Consider the following 16,913-nt stretch of genomic DNA (forward strand, 5'->3'; position numbering starts at 1 on the left):
GGGAATAAATACCGAATATAATATGGTAAAGCTGAAAAGGGATAAGGTAGATTGAGAGATGACTAATGTTGTTTTTAAGGCAAACTTCGGGATGGAAAATGATTTTCACCCAACAAAATATAGCAACTTCTTTTTGTAATATATCAATTTTAAGATGAGGGAATAAATACCGAATATAATATGGTAAAGCTGAAAAAGGATAAGGTAGATTGAGAGATGACTAATGTTGTTTTTAAGGCAAACTTCGGGATGGAAAATGATTTTCACCCAACAAAATATAGCAACTTCTTTTTGTAATATATCAATTTTAAGATGAGGGAATAAATACCGAATATAATATGGTAAAGCTGAAAAGGGATAAGGTAGATTGAGAGATGACTAATGTTGTTTTTAAGGCAAACTTCGGGATGGAAAATGATTTTCACCCAACAAAATATAGCAACTTCTTTTTGTAATATATCAATTTTAAGATGAGGGAATAAATACCGAATATAATATGGTAAAGCTGAAAAGGGATAAGGTAGATTGAGAGATGACTAATGTTGTTTTTAAGGCAAACTTCGGGATGGAAAATGATTTTCACCCAACAAAATATAGCAACTTCTTTTTGTAATATATCAATTTTAAGATGAGTGAATAAATACCGAATATAATATGGTAAAGCTGAAAAAAGGATAAGGTAGATTGAGAGATGACTAATGTTGTTTTTAAGGCAAACTTCGGGATGGAAAATGATTTTCACCCAACAAAATATAGCAACTTCTTTTTGTAATATATCAATTTTAAGATGAGGGAATAAATACCGAATATAATATGGTAAAGCTGAAAAGGGATAAGGTAGATTGAGAGATGACTAATGTTGTTTTTAAGGCAAACTTCGGGATGGAAAATGATTTTCACCCAACAAAATATAGCAACTTCTTTTTGTAATATATCAATTTTAAGATGAGGGAATAAATACCGAATATAATATGGTAAAGCTGAAAAGGGATAAGGTAGATTGAGAGATGACTAATGTTGTTTTTAAGGCAAACTTCGGGATGGAAAATGATTTTCACCCAACAAAATATAGCAACTTCTTTTTGTAATATATCAATTTTAAGATGAGGGAATAAATACCGAATATAATATGGTAAAGCTGAAAAAGGATAAGGTAGATTGAGAGATGACTAATGTTGTTTTTAAGGCAAACTTCGGGATGGAAAATGATTTTCACCCAACAAAATATAGCAACTTCTTTTTGTAATATATCAATTTTAAGATGAGGGAATAAATACCGAATATAATATGGTAAAGCTGAAAAGGGATAAGGTAGATTGAGAGATGACTAATGTTGTTTTTAAGGCAAACTTCGGGATGGAAAATGATTTTCACCCAACAAAATATAGCAACTTCTTTTTGTAATATATCAATTTTAAGATGAGGGAATAAATACCGAATATAATATGGTAAAGCTGAAAAGGGATAAGGTAGATTGAGAGATGACTAATGTTGTTTTTAAGGCAAACTTCGGGATGGAAAATGATTTTCACCCAACAAAATATAGCAACTTCTTTTTGTAATATATCAATTTTAAGATGAGGGAATAAATACCGAATATAATATGGTAAAGCTGAAAAAAGGATAAGGTAGATTGAGAGATGACTAATGTTGTTTTTAAGGCAAACTTCGGGATGGAAAATGATTTTCACCCAACAAAATATAGCAACTTCTTTTTGTAATATATCAATTTTAAGATGAGGGAATAAATACCGAATATAATATGGTAAAGCTGAAAAGGGATAAGGTAGATTGAGAGATGACTAATGTTGTTTTTAAGGCAAACTTCGGGATGGAAAATGATTTTCACCCAACAAAATATAGCAACTTCTTTTTGTAATATATCAATTTTAAGATGAGGGAATAAATACCGAATATAATATGGTAAAGCTGAAAAGGGATAAGGTAGATTGAGAGATGACTAATGTTGTTTTTAAGGCAAACTTCGGGATGGAAAATGATTTTCACCCAACAAAATATAGCAACTTCTTTTTGTAATATATCAATTTTAAGATGAGGGAATAAATACCGAATATAATATGGTAAAGCTGAAAAAAGGATAAGGTAGATTGAGAGATGACTAATGTTGTTTTTAAGGCAAACTTCGGGATGGAAAATGATTTTCACCCAACAAAATATAGCAACTTCTTTTTGTAATATATCAATTTTAAGATGAGGGAATAAATACCGAATATAATATGGTAAAGCTGAAAAGGGATAAGGTAGATTGAGCATGCTTAGCGGCTTAGTGGAAGAATTATATAACCATATTTTTACGGAAAGCTAAAATATTTCAACCCGCACCGCCCCGCGTCCATCCACCCCGCCCCGCAGGTGCTTAGAGAATTCAAACGGGCATAGTTGATATTGAAAGCACAATTAATCAGACAACATAGCCGTATTATCAGTTTCATTTAAATCTCTTTTTCACATGTTTTATGAGCAACTGGATAAAACGTTAAAGGAGAGGGGAAACAGGTATTGGATGGCATAGAAACATCATCAAATCGGAAGAACATTATTGGACCAGTAAGATGTGCAAAGTGTGCGCTATATAAATTTTCACTCAACAGATGTCAGTATTAAATGGAAAATGCCCACCAAGTTGTAGCGACAATGATCTGGTGTTCTGGAACCCTTGGTATTTTCTGCTTCCTGTCAAAACAGTAACCATATCGGAATTCAGCTGAAGTCGAAACCAAAGAGAAAGTGGCTTGAACAACTCATTGCATAACAATCTTACAGGTAGAAGCAGAAATAAAACAGAAAGAAACTCAATAACAACAAACCACCACAAACAGACATTACCGAAAAAATGCGCAGGAAAATACTTAAGTTGCCATCTCCACTGCAAGTAACTTAGAAAAAATTGAAATCTATTAAATAGTTAAATTCAAGAGTATGCAAAGGAGACGCCAACGTCAAATGTGCCCTCATTTAGCATCTTTGAGCTGAGCTTAGCCCTTTTCCTATCCAAAACCCCTAGAATCATAAGGAACTACTGATGGTTGGGGAGAAAAAAAGAAAGCAATCAAGCCTGGGAGCCCATACGGCCCAACTCAACACTTCCATGAGCCATATAAACACCATTTCAGCATTTGATCTCAGGTAAACGCTTCCTTGAACCATATAAACACCATTTCAGCACTCGTTTTTTATGCACCCGCGCATTTTGCTATTTCCATTACATAAACAATTGGTTGTCTAGTTTCTTTTTATAGTATATTGAAGTCAACAGATCTACTTCTAGTCTTAAAAAGACTGAGTATCCCACAAAGGTTCCAATTGTCAGCAAAGCTCGGACAGGCAGGACATAAAGTTAATGATACCTCATCGTGCCAAAAGAAGATTGAAGAAAGAGATGTTGAATGGCCAAAAATTAAGAATGGAATAGAAGAGTGCTCAAGGATCAACATTCAACCCTCAGCACAGAAGCCCCACCTTAGCCAAAACATAGAACAAGTTAAATCCCCTAGTAAAGAGTAAACTAAACGAAGATGACGCTGTCCAATTGGCCACATGGAAGATCGACATGAGAAGGCAATGTTCTTGGTAGAGAAACCCACACAGATTTCTTAATTGTTTTGTTAGGCATTGGCATGAGTGCTCTTTGTAAAAGCAAGCAAAGAGCTAATGAGGGCCGGAATGGAATATCGAACATAATGCAAAATCCAATCTGAAGCTCTTTCGAATAAGCAAGGAACGAGTGACCACAAGCTCCAGTGAAGCGCTTTGACATGCAGTTAGCTTAAAACATGTTCGATAAATGTATTTCATTATAGATTCTGTTTTTGCTCTTTTTAACTTTATCAAGAAAGTAGGTGAAACAGAGGAAGGGGTAACCTGCTTTCCAAAGTAGTCAGTCACCATAACATTTAAAGCTATCAAAAGCACTGTTGCAAAAGTGAAAAGCGGAAGAGAGCGATAAGACTTTTGAAACTGCTAGTTTGAAGAAAGATTCGAAGCACATGCTTCTTTGAAATATAGCACAGAATTTACCAAAAACAGAGAAATTACCTACTAACATATAGAAATTTAGTACTTATTATATCAAAATTGCAATTAGGATTTCCCTTTCAGTATCCAACATTATGACAATATGAATTCCAAACAAATTCAAGTTAAATATCGTTAAAATGTAATTTTAACAAACTGACAAAAAAGATAGCCTCAATTACAAATTTGTTTTCCAATTTTCAACTATTTGCCACAAAAATCAATTTGCAATATCTATTCATATTTAGCTGCTTTAATAAACGTTAATAATAATGAGCTTTGGTTGCAAAAGACCATGTTATTATTGTCCAGTCCTAACATTCATCCTAATATGAAGCATTAAATAATAGAAAAAGAAATAGAAAACAAATAAGAGAAGGACAAAATGAATCATAGTAGAAAAGAAAAGAGAAGACAAGCAAAGAAGCAAATCAAGAAAAGCAAAGAATAGTAGAGCAGTTTTTTGCGAACCGTAGAAGAAGACAAAGATAAACAGGACACCAAGCATATCTGGAGAGGAATCCATGGCAAGTCTATTCTATCTATTTTCCTCTCTTTTCTCAAATCTTTTAAAGTCAAATTCAAAGAGGCAACCGCTTCTGCCTCGCGCCTTTTTGTACCTAACAATTCGAAGCTCACGCTTCTCCGAAGTTGCTTTGCTTCACACATGCGAAGCTAGGACCCCTTGCTACGTATTGTTATGTCGCTTAAGGAGCATTTGTCTTTCGTGACAATGATCGCTTCCACACCTGTAGCGTTCACGCTTTTTCGAAGTTGCTTCCTTTTACCCATGTGAACCGAGGACCTCTTATTTTTCATCGCTTCATCACCTTAAACAATTAGCGAGCCTCAAAATTCATATAACTTTCCCATACAATTAACCAATTAAAAAAGCTCAGTTGTTAAACATAGACCCAAGGACAAATAATCACCAAACACCAGCTTAATCTATAGCTAATCACCAAACCAATCCTCATGGCCACAAGCACTCTTATCCTTCCTTCTGACCCCCACTCATCTTTTATGGACAAATAAAATAATATTATAATATTATACACCAAGATGTGAGTTAATAAAGAAGTTTAGTAGTAGAATGCTTTAGGCTACCAAGAAAATATAGCCAGTTATCCATACAAGGAATTTCTTGCTTACAAAAAAAAATGGTAAGAAATTTTTCACTTAGGATCTTCTGGTTTAGACACCAAGTTATGCAGGGATTAGTAATGGGATTAGTAATGATTGTATTATAATGTACAAATTTGTAATAGGGGGATTATAATACAGGGATTAGTAATGCATGCATTATAAGGTATGGATAAAATGTGTGTTGTTTACTATTTTTTTAAAATTGTTAATACATGAGGGTTATTTTGATCATATTAGTTATTTTAATCCATGTATTCTAATTCCACCTTCTAACCCGCATAGAATAATACATAGATTCATGCATAACTTCTGCAGGTATTACTTATGCGGGAAACAAAAACAGCCACCAAACAATGTGTTGAACAATTCTAGAATATATGCAAGTTTTAAAAGGCAACCAGTATTGATAATGCTGGCTTTAAAGCAACCGTTCACACTTTGTCATAGTGGTTGAGGTCGTTTTCTTCACAAGGCTTGTAAGTTGCAAACCAAAAAATGCAGAGTTTTATGCAGGTATTATAATAGTTTATACATGCAACCAAACAGGCTCTTAGTATCCAAGTCTAAAGTCCTTAGAAAATTCTCATATTCCTCTCTCGCTATATTAGCCAGAAATGAGGATATTGCGGTGGATGTGCGGGCACACTAAGATGGATAAGATTAGGAATGATAATATTCGGGAAAAGGTGCATGTGGCTCCCATTGATGACAAGATGCGGGAAGTGAGGCTTAGATGGTTCGGACATGTTCAGAGGAGAAGCCCAGATGCTCCGGTACGGAGGTGTGAGCATCTGGTTACGGAGGGCACGAGAAGAGGTAGAGGGCGGCCTAAGAAGTATTGGGGGGAGGTGATCAGGCAGGATATGGCGAGGCTCCAGATTTCCGAGGACATGACACTTGATAGGAAGATATGGAGGTCGAGTATTAGGGTTGTAGGTTAGGAGGTAGTTGAATCGTGCCTTACTTCGTAACATGGTGGGACTAGCCATGTAGGGTTTTTGTCTAAGATAACTAGTGGAAATGTTGTGGCTTACTATTTCGCTTTTCAGTGCAGGTCCTATTTACTAGCTATCGCTTTTGCTTTACATCTTTCTTCTAGATTTCAAGATGTTCCTATTTTTCTTATGACTGTTGTGGTGATACTAATATTTACTAATATTGTCTCCCTTTACTTTGCATCTTTCTTCTGGATTTCATGGTATTCCTATTTATCCTATGATTGTTGTTGTGATACTAATATTGTCTCCCTTTTTGCCCCTTTTGCCTCTTTTTTTTTTTTTTAGCCGAGGGTCTTTCGGAAACAACCTCTCTACTCCTTCGGGGTAGGGGTAGGGGTAAGGTCTGCGTACACACTACCCTCCCTAGACCCCATTAGTGGGATTTTACTGGGTTGTTGTTGTTGTTGTTGTTGTTGTCTTTCATATCTTCCTTCTAGCCTCCGGTTTGTTGATTTTCAAGCTTGCTAATGTATCTCCCCGTTCTAGGGAGATCCATCAGAAATGAAAAATTTATTCTCCATCCTTTTGAATATTTTAGCAACCATGGCCTCCCCCATCTAGAATAATCACCATACCAAACATCAAGTTAGAATAATACGATTTTTATTCTTTACTAATAATCCTCTCTCAACCAACCAAGATAATTTGTTTGTTCACTTATTCCATCACACATGAAATCTCTCATTAATTTCTCCAAATTAGTTTAGTAACAGTGGAACTGAATAGGGACAAAGACATGAAGTATGTAAGAATGTTGGAGAGGGTTGCTTTTGTCATATTGATTTTCCTCCGGTAGACATAATTGTCCACATTTTCAATCTTCTCTTAAACTCTTAATCTTTTTCTAGCTAGTTGCCATAGCTCAATCTCTTTGAACTTGCCACTCCTTGGAAGTCCAAGATATTATATATGTACTTTAGCTACTTTACATCCTCCATTCAAAGCAAGTTTATACATGTTATGGACCTTCTCAACAGTTATATGCTCCGACATTTTCATGTTGATACAAAGTACAAAGTCCAAACACTTTCTACCGTCATAACGATGTTAATGGGTTCAGAAATAAATCTTTTACTAGCTAACAGTAGGTATGATTTAGCTATCAACATATCCATGATTTCCTTCCCATTCTCTTCTTTTTACCTCCTTATATAATTATAGATATATCAAAAAGAAGCTACGAGAGACTAACATCCAAAACTCATTGCTAGATATTCAAACTCGCAAGTCAATTTTTAACCATCAGCCAGCCGACTACTATTCCATTACCACAAACGATAAAAAAGTAAATTAAGATGGCAAAAGCTCAACTTGGAAAACGTTCAGATAAATTCTATTTGCATGCCTATTTTAAACAATATTGTGATGTTGAGGATTGTATTTACCCAAAAGAGAAAATCGGTGGGTTGAAAGGGAACTAGGCTTGAGGTTTTGTGTTGTACGACTACCCTTAATAAACCAAACTAACAAAAACACCACTGCATATTAGAACTTAAAGATCCTCACTTTTGTTTTACTTTATTCAATCTTGTGCTTGATTCGTTAATTAATTGGAAACCAATTAGAATTATTTGGTAACCCAAGACAAACTTGACAAAGAGAATCTAAGTTTCACTAGATTTGAGTATCGCAATGTTAAATCACTTAGCTCAACAGTTGAATTAGTCTGTAATTAAGATGAACAACCACTGCCTTATGCAACCATCGTTAGGGCTGGAAACTAATGCACCTTTGTTTTCATTATTCTCATAGACATACAAGAGTGAAGAATGAATTAAGGAAGATAGGCTCATAACAACTCAAGAAGGATACTTATAAGTATAACTAGCATCCTAGGTTAATAACTCAATTCATTAGAGTATGGTTACAAGCATGCAATCAGTTGAATGAAGTATTGGGGGAAGCCATATTCTTAGTCTTTAAACTCAAGTGAATTCTATAAGCTGTTGTCATTTCCAGTTAATCCAATTAGGCAGTAGTCAATGAAACACTTGTCTGCAAAAATCATACTTGTGTTAATTCTGGTAATTAACAAGTAATTAATCACAATTCCATACTTGAATTCCATCTTTATTACTATCGTGTGAACTGTATAACTGTGAGCGTACAAGTCCAATGATACACAACCATGATTATTGCTGATGCCACATATCAGTTAAAGTTGTAACTGATTTTCATTTCTTATATAGATTGGCAACATACCATGTACTTGGAGACAACGACGCCTAACGAATTTATACAAATATGTACTTGCGGACAACGGTGGTGCCTGACAAATTTACACAAATAAGGCATAGACATGGAGCCAATAACATTTTGTACACCAATATTATTACCTATATCAATCGTCAACAACTCCTTCATTTTATATGATGATGACGGTATCTAGGCCAACATGTACGCGCTTCGACTATTGTACGTGTACCTCCTACCTCCCACCAGCACATGTAATGGGTAACTAGGATGTCTTTAAATCATTCACAAATTATAGTTAAACATTGTAGGTAATTTCAAGTAAGTGATATAGGACAGCCAAGTCAGTCAATGTCTTACCACCTAAAGTCAAATATCAAGGAGCTACCCAACAATTTGACACTTTAATGACAGACCGAGAGGCTCGACTAGAAGTCATAACAGAAAACAAACAAGAAATCCCATAAACATTTTTTTGACAAAAATAGAAAATAAAACCCCCAATATTTTGGAGTCTAAAGTGAACAAGCCGTAACATATCTCATTTAAAAAGTAAATGAAAAGGGAAAACAGTAGGTCAAATAAGCAAGCACTGACCAATTAGATAGATGATGGATTGACTAGGCATTGGCAGTCTTAGGGAAAAGGGGAATTGATTGCTGTCCTTTTTGCTGCTGACGGATCTTCTGCATTTGAAGCATCCGTTCCATGACAAGCTCATACTCGCACTTCTCGTACGAGTGACGCTCGTCCTCGCACTTCCAGGGTAAGTAGAACTCCGACTGACGGCACTTGTTAAGAGGGATCAACAGATGGGCGCACTGATCCCTGTATGATAATGGTACTTTCGCTTCCACCATCTCTGCTTGCGTTGCTATCATCTTCTTCGACGATCCTGGCACCTCCATTTTCTCCCGATTGAATTCCCTCCGATTCGCTTCTCTTTCTGTTCGCCTCTTTGTTCTGTTAGCTCTGTCGGGTTTGGGCTGTTGAAATGTCTCGGATTTTCAGCAGGCAAATATTATACTTTTAGCCGTAGCCAACAACAGATGTGTATTGAGACCTTAGCCCCTGTCGCTGAGGGCAGAGACACTATTTATGAAAGACCATCTCAAGGCTTGAGAGTAAGAATAGGATAAAGTAAATAGCAACAATAAGGCCAGGAAAATAATATTAATAATGTGACCGGAGAAAAAAATAAATGGAAAAAAGTAGTAGCAAAAGCAATAGCCACAACCAGTAACATGACAGGATACTAAAAAATCGAAACGGAAGATAGTACTAAAATAACCCTAATATTGGCATTCTAAGAATTAAAGATAATGTACTAGTCAACTAACCCTAATAAACCTGGAAAAAATTAGAAAAACACATGACGATCTATTAACCTTCTACCCTAATCGTCGACCTCCATACCCTCCTGTCAAGGGTCATGTCCTCGGTAAGCTAAAGTCACTCCATGTCCTGCCTCATCACCTCTCCCCAGTACTTTTTAGGCCACCATCTACCTCTTCTCCTACCTGCCAACGCCAGCCGTTCACACCTACTCACTGGGGCATCTAAGCTTCTCTTTCTCACATGCCTGAACCATCTAAGCCTCGCTTCACGCATCTTATCTTCCATAGAGGCCACACTCATTTTCTCGGGAATATCCTCATTCCTAATCTTGTCCAACCTAGTGTGCCCGCACATTCATCGCAACATCCTCATTTCGGCTACATTCATCTTCTAGATATGAGAGTTCTTGACTGGCTAGTATTCTGCCCCATACAACATTGCCAGTCTAACTGTTGCCTTGTAGAACTGACCCTTAAGTTTTGGTGGCACATTCTTGTCACACAAGACGCCGGATGCTAGCCTCCATTTCATCCACCCCTGCTCCTATACGATGTGTGACATCCTCGTCAATCTCCTCGTTCCCTTGGATAACAGACCCGAGATACTTAAAACTTCCTCTCTTGGGGATGACTTGTGAATCAAGCCTCATGTCTATATCTGTTCCTCCTGACACTACGTTGAACTTGCACTCTAGGTACTCCGTCTTCGTCTTGCTCAACTTAAAACCCTTAGACTCTAGGGTCTGTCTCCATACCTCCAAATTTTCGTTGACACCGCTTCGCGTCTCATCAATCGTTGACACCGCCTCGCATCTCAAATATATATTTGGTAGCCACAAAAGTGTGTGTGTGTGTGTGTATATATATATATATATATATTGCAACAAATTATTTGTGATGCAAAATAAATTACAATCGCAATATAAATATAAAGAAACATAATTTTATTGATAAAATGATGCGGGTACAATTCTGTTTGTTCCCTTGATTCTTCTCTCTAGATCGTTCTCCGTAATTCGAGGGCTTAACCAGCGTATTTCTCGAACGTAGGATAATACGAACTTCCTTAGGATGTATTTGATCTCCATGAAAAGGAAGAACATCCGTTGATCACTTCGGCGGCTTTAAGAAAGGCAATATTTGATGTCTTTGATCTCTTTGTGAATATTCCATAAATTTTTATGGAATTTCGAGATACTTTCAAAGGAAATATGTGGTCCACTTTTATAGGTGTAGCTAGGGTTTTGGGTAGAGTACCCTCCAAGCTATGGTTTCAGGTATAGTAGCCTCCAAGTTAGGGTTTCAGATAGAGTAGCCTCCAAGAAAACCTCGATGGACTCTACTTGTAGTATCTTAAATTTAGGATTTTACCCAAATTTCATATGAATTTGATCCGATAAAAATTTAATGTTTACAAATGCCCCCTACTTCAAGGCTTGTCGAGGCGTAGATTTATAAGATCATCGTAGACGAGGCTTGAAGTACCAGCAAAGAAGATACCACATTCTTTTCACTATGAGAGAAGAGATGAAAGGCATATTTGGTCCCACTGGGCGTGCCAATTTGTTTGCAATAAATTATTTGTGATACAAAATAAATTGCATCCACAATATAAATATGAAGAAACATAATTTTATTTGATAAAATGATGGGGGTACAATTTTGTTTGTTCTCTTGATTCTTCTCTCTAGATCGTTCTCCGTAATTCGAGGGTTTAACTAACGTATTTCTCGAACGTAGGATGATGCGAACTTCCTTAGGATGTATTTGATCTCCATGAAAAAGTAGAATATTCGTTGATCACTTCGACGGCTTTGAGAAAGACAATATTTGATGTCTTTGATCTCTTTGTAAATATTATATCTTAGGACATAAATAAGGGTAAAATAGTCAAAAATTTATTCCAATTAATATTTCTTAAGGACCGTGTAAAAGAGAAATATGGTAAATAATTTGAGACGGAGGGAGTATTAGCATATTGTAAACATTGTGAGCACAATTACTGAATAAACATGATGCATAAATCATGGGATTGGTTCTTATTTTCACACTTTCTCTCCTCTTATTTTCTAACTTTCATGGAAAAAAAGTTCTACCCGTATCTTGTTAAGATATCTTATACAATACGTATAGATTGTTTATTTTGTATATACCCTACATACATACCATACATTTTTTCTCTAAAATATGCATGTTATACATTATTTTATACTAGAAATAAACATGCATGTAATGTCTCAAATTATATCTTTCATGTTATATACCAGCAATTTTTTCTATATAAAATGCTTATATAAAGATAAATGATATTTATATTATAACATTATCATACCACTTATATATTAAAATATTACTAATTAAATATGCATTATACTAGAATTATTATTGACTTATACAAGGTATATTAATCAATTATGAGGTTATATTCGGACCTTGATAGGCTAGAACTAAATGCTCAATAATTGAAGAGAGAAGTCAGGGAAGGCATATGAAAACTATGAAGCGAAATGTTTGAGGTTGTTATTTGCGAACATCTCGCCCAGCTGGAGTATCATTCTATTGGAATCTCTTATAATATTTATTTTTCGGTTACCATAAATGTTTAGTACATGTTGCTATGATTTTGTAAAATTTCTTTAAATATTGCAAATTTATGTTTTTTTCCTCTTGCTTTTATGAAAGTAGTTGGCATGGACAAATTTTGGATCGCGTCACTCCTTTTCAAACTTAGAGGGTATTTGACTTAGCTTATAAGCTGGTTAAACTGGCTTATAAGTATATATACGGGTAAAACCGAGGGTAACATATACCCTGATTTCCCGGTGGATCAAACGAACCGAAGACATGAGTGCATGAGATCAAAATCGAAGCCAGAGATCAAAATCGAAGCCAGGGACTTCTCATACCAGAGGCCGAATGGAGTGCTCGCCACCGGGCCTGGCAAAACAACACTCCCCGAACCTAGAGCGAGCTCCTAAACCTCAGAAAGCACTACGAACGGTTGCACATGACTAACAGAAAGCCGTGATATCCGCACCCAACCGGATATCATGACGCGAATATCGCCCGGCGTCGGTAGCATATCAGTAATTGACGAGAAAGGATGATTTTTTAAACATTTTTAGAGTTGTATTAGGGATGAAACTCTCCTATTATATAAAAGGGAAGCTTCTTCATTCAAGACACACTGTAACGCGTATATCAAGGCAATATAAATTTACTTCTGTGCTTTCTACCCATTGAAAGGTTTTTATTTTATTCATAGTTCTCCACACACGTTTGGCTTCGAATCGAGGGTCCGGTCAAGGGTAAATCGCTATTGAGCTAAAATTTGAGCCCAGACTCAACGCCACAACTGGTTTGGTTATTGATTTCATCTTTAATTCATTTATCTAACATTCTTAATTACTTGTATTGAATCTATCCACATATCCTTAAAACCGTGTATAAACTTAATTTTTATCTGTTTTAAGGGTAAACAGTTTGGCACCCACCGTGGGGCTAAGGATAATAGTGGTGGGTTGATACAAAACTTCATAACACACTCTATTTTACACTTGTTCTTTAAAGTCTCAATTTCATGTCAGCTTAAAAATGTCAAATTCTCAGTCTGCTCACTTGAACATTCAGGATGGATCTGGCCATCATGGCGAAAACAACAATCTGGTACTTAGCAATGAGGTGCCCCCTGCTGATCCCAACGGGGTCTCAGTCGTAGACCCAGTCAATGCTAACTCACAAGTGGACATCGACGCCAACCTTTCTACCGACCCGGAGAACAACGTTCGTGGAGGAGCCTGACCAACGACTCGAGGAGTGCTCGAAGGCGAAGGTGATGGGGTCAGTCTGTGATTGATCTTCGAAATGTTGTAGGCTCAACAAACGGCGATAGTGCATCTTTAAAATGAGAGTCGCGCCCCCAGCAGGGTAGAACACGAACCATATCGGAAAAATACCCAAAGAAGTGAGCAGATCACCGAAAGGCCGGGTGAAGCTGAGTCTAGTGTCAGCCCTGAAATAATGAAAATGCTTGAAGCATTAACGAAACGAGTGGAATCAAGTGAAAAGAAAATTGAGGCAAACGACAAAAAAGGTAGAAACATATAATTCTGGGGTCAATCAAATCCCAAGAGCGCCCCCATTGTTGAAAGTCCCGGATTCTAAGAAATTTGTTCAAATGCCTTTTCCTCTAAGCGCGACACCAAAGCCAATCCCGAAGAAGTTTCGTATGCCTGATATTCCAAAATATAACGGGACAACAGATCCAAATGAGCATGTGACCTCCTGCACATGCGCCATCAAAGGTAATGACTTGGAAGACGATGAAATTGAGTCAGTGTTATTAAAAAAGTTCGAGGAAACTCTATCAAAAGAAGCAATGATATGGTACCACAACTTGCCCCCAAATTCCATTGATTCATTCTCTATGGTCGCGGATGATTTTGTAAAGGCTCATGTCGGGGCCATCAAGGTAGAAACAAGAAAATCAGATCTTTTCAAGGTTAAGCAAAGGGACAACGAGATGCTCAGGGTGTTCGTGTCAAGATTTCAAATGGAATGGATGGACTTAGCTCTGGTTCATACTATTGGGCCTTTCAGGAATTTACTCAGGGACTCAACCCTCGAAGCTCCTTGGCTTTGTAGCAGCTGAAACAATATTTGGTAGAATACCCGGCGGTAACTTGGGCCGACGTCCACAACAGGTACCAGTCAAAAATCATAATCGAGGACGACTAACTCGGAGCCCATTTCGGGTCCGTTTATCCCATCAAAATCGATGACAGGCCTAAGAGAGTCATCGATCATGAATCAAGGCCGGACCAAGATCGGTACCAACCATACAATGCAGATCGAAGTGGAAACGGATCCAGGCGTAACTCTACAAGAAACGAAAATAGAAGCGATCGATGACCCATTAACCGAGGGATGATGAACAAAAATGGTTTCGACAGGCCGCTCGGGGGAAGAGAAGCTCCAAGATTATCAAAGTATATCTTCAACGTTGATGCAACAAACATCATATCAGCCCTTGGACACATCAAGGAGACCAAATGGCCTCGACCATTGCAATTCGACCCTAACCAGAGAGATCCTAACCTGATGTGTAAGTATCATGACACTCATGGCCACAGGACCGAGGACTGACAACAATTGAGAGAAGAATTTTCCTGGTTGTTCAATAACGGGCATCTCGTAGAATTCCTGAGTGATCGAGCCAAAAACTACTTCAGGAACAGCGACTCCAACAAATAGACCGAACAAGAAAAACCTAAGCATGTCATTAACATGATCATTGGAGGGGTCGATGTACCACAGAGACCGATGATAAAGTGTACTAAAGTATCCATTACGAGGGAAAAGTGCGACCGAGATTACATCTTGGAGGGAACCATTTCGTTCAGTGACGAAGATGCCGAAGGCATCGCACAACCTCATAATGATGCACTGGTAATATATGTGCTTATCAACAAATCTCGAGTTAAACATGTGTTGATTGATCCAGGCAGTGATGGTAGGATATAATCCCATATTTTAGTCGCTTATTGCACTCTAATTCACTGCACTTTACTTATGTTGACCTTTAATTAGGCGTGTTTTGCATTTATTGTGTGTTTTATGCCTTGTAGGAGTGATTTCGATCTATGTAGATGTTATGGCATAAATTCATGCTATTTTGGAGTTTTGAAGTCTGAGTAAAATCCCAAAGATTAAGTCGGGATCGAGTTCGGGGATCAACGGATGATAGTGGAACGAAACGAAGAATCGAGCAGACATATTGTGCAGTATTCAGTAAAATGCACATAACTTTTCGCTCGGAACTCTGTTTGAGCTCTACAATATATCGTTGGAAATCTATTTAAAATGGCTACAACTTTTATGTTTTTTACTTTCCCAAATTCCCAACTTATAAAACCCAGGTGTGGGACCAAATGCGCGTTCGCGCACTGGGCATGCACTTGGGGAAGAATGGAATGCAAAGTGTGCGACCAGGTGCGCGGTCGCGCATGTCCTGTCCGGGAAAAGCCCTATTTTGCTAAGAAAGGGTAGTTTTCCGGAATTTGATTTGGGGTGGATTAAATACCCCAAAACACAATTTTTGGCATACTTTTGACATACCTTAGACCTAGGGAAGCTTAGGAGAAGAAGGATAAGCAAGAGCACAAGGATTCCATCCATCCTTCCTCACTCAAATCCGGGTTTGGATTGTATTTATATTTTTCTCTATTTTTGTTTCATTTGTGAAGAACTTCTCCATGTCTATGGAGTAGAACCTTTTGGGTTTTGATGGATTTGGTGTATTGATGATTGTTTGTGGATTATAACTCTATTTTTATGTATTTGAATAGTTTTTGGAAGAATTAATTGTTGCATCTTTGTTCACTTGTTCTTATAATCGAAAGACGCATAACTTGTGATATATTTGCACTGTATTGTTGGTTGAGTTCATAAATTTTTCTAAGTAATTGAAAGAGGCTAGTTGAATCCTTGATTTAACCTAGTTAGGAGGATAATCGAAAGAGGTTCTCCTAAAGACCAATCCATTACGAATTCTTGCATATCTTCACCGACCTTAAATTGGTTCATATTGCGAGGTTGAGACTTAATCGAGAGAGGAGTTTCTACTAAATAATTGTACTGATAATTAAGTGAATTCGGGAGACTCACTTGAACATTAGAAGTGAATTATCTAGAGTCAGATCCTGAATAATTATCTTGCACCTATCCTATCAATCCATATTTTCTCCCATTGATAACTCCCTTTCTTACCTTTGTTACGATTGTCATTAGTCAATAACTGTAGATTTTAGATTAATAATTATATAAACCTCAACTGTTGATCCTCCTGAATAGCAATCTAGCTACAACTACGATAATACTGTTTAAATCCAATCCCTTTGGAGACGATAATTATACTATACTATCTTTGACTAGCGAGCATAATTTAAGTGTATGTTTTGTTCTTGTCAAATTTGACGCCGTTGTCGGGGATTGACAATTAATAGTATTGGAAATAGTTTGTAGTGCTAATTCAGGAATTTATTTTTATTTTTACTTTATTTTTTTTAGTTTTGTTATGTTAACTTCTCTTCAAGATTTCTTTTGTTGAAGAAATCTTGAAGAACATTTTCTTGATATTGAACTCTAAATATTGTAAAGATGGAGTATAACCAGCCTAAGAAAATGGTTGAAGAGTTAGCAGCTG

General features: G+C 36.8%; 2 protein-coding genes across 2 annotated transcripts; one reads left to right on the top strand and one right to left on the bottom strand.

The window, feature by feature from the left end:
- Nucleotides 1-2,423: 2,423 nt before the first annotated feature.
- On the bottom strand, nucleotides 2,424-9,382 carry LOC104103940 (NADH dehydrogenase [ubiquinone] 1 beta subcomplex subunit 7). Its single transcript, XM_009611912.4, has 2 exons — nucleotides 8,970-9,382; nucleotides 2,424-2,694 (listed from the first exon to the last, which is right to left on the bottom strand). The coding sequence occupies exon 1, from the start codon at nucleotides 9,278-9,280 to the stop codon at nucleotides 8,993-8,995; it is 288 nt and encodes a 95-aa protein (XP_009610207.1). The 5' UTR covers nucleotides 9,281-9,382; the 3' UTR covers nucleotides 2,424-2,694; nucleotides 8,970-8,992.
- A 4,504-nt stretch (nucleotides 9,383-13,886) lies between these two features.
- Nucleotides 13,887-14,360, top strand: LOC138901763 (uncharacterized). The gene has a single exon (XM_070189552.1). It carries the CDS (start codon nucleotides 13,887-13,889, stop codon nucleotides 14,358-14,360), a length of 474 nt encoding a protein of 157 aa, XP_070045653.1.
- The last annotated feature ends 2,553 nt before the right edge of the window (nucleotides 14,361-16,913 follow it).

Source organism: Nicotiana tomentosiformis, chromosome 11 (genome assembly GCF_000390325.3).
Source record: "Nicotiana tomentosiformis chromosome 11, ASM39032v3, whole genome shotgun sequence".
Lineage (NCBI taxonomy): Eukaryota > Viridiplantae > Streptophyta > Magnoliopsida > Solanales > Solanaceae > Nicotiana > Nicotiana tomentosiformis.

What these genes read in the sequence shown, in the direction of transcription:
- LOC104103940 (XM_009611912.4), bottom strand. Translation starts at nt 9,280, where the DNA reads ATGGAGGTGCCAGGATCGTCGAAGAAGATGATAGCAACGCAAGCAGAG.
- LOC138901763 (XM_070189552.1), top strand. Translation starts at nt 13,887, where the DNA reads ATGCCTTTTCCTCTAAGCGCGACACCAAAGCCAATCCCGAAGAAGTTT.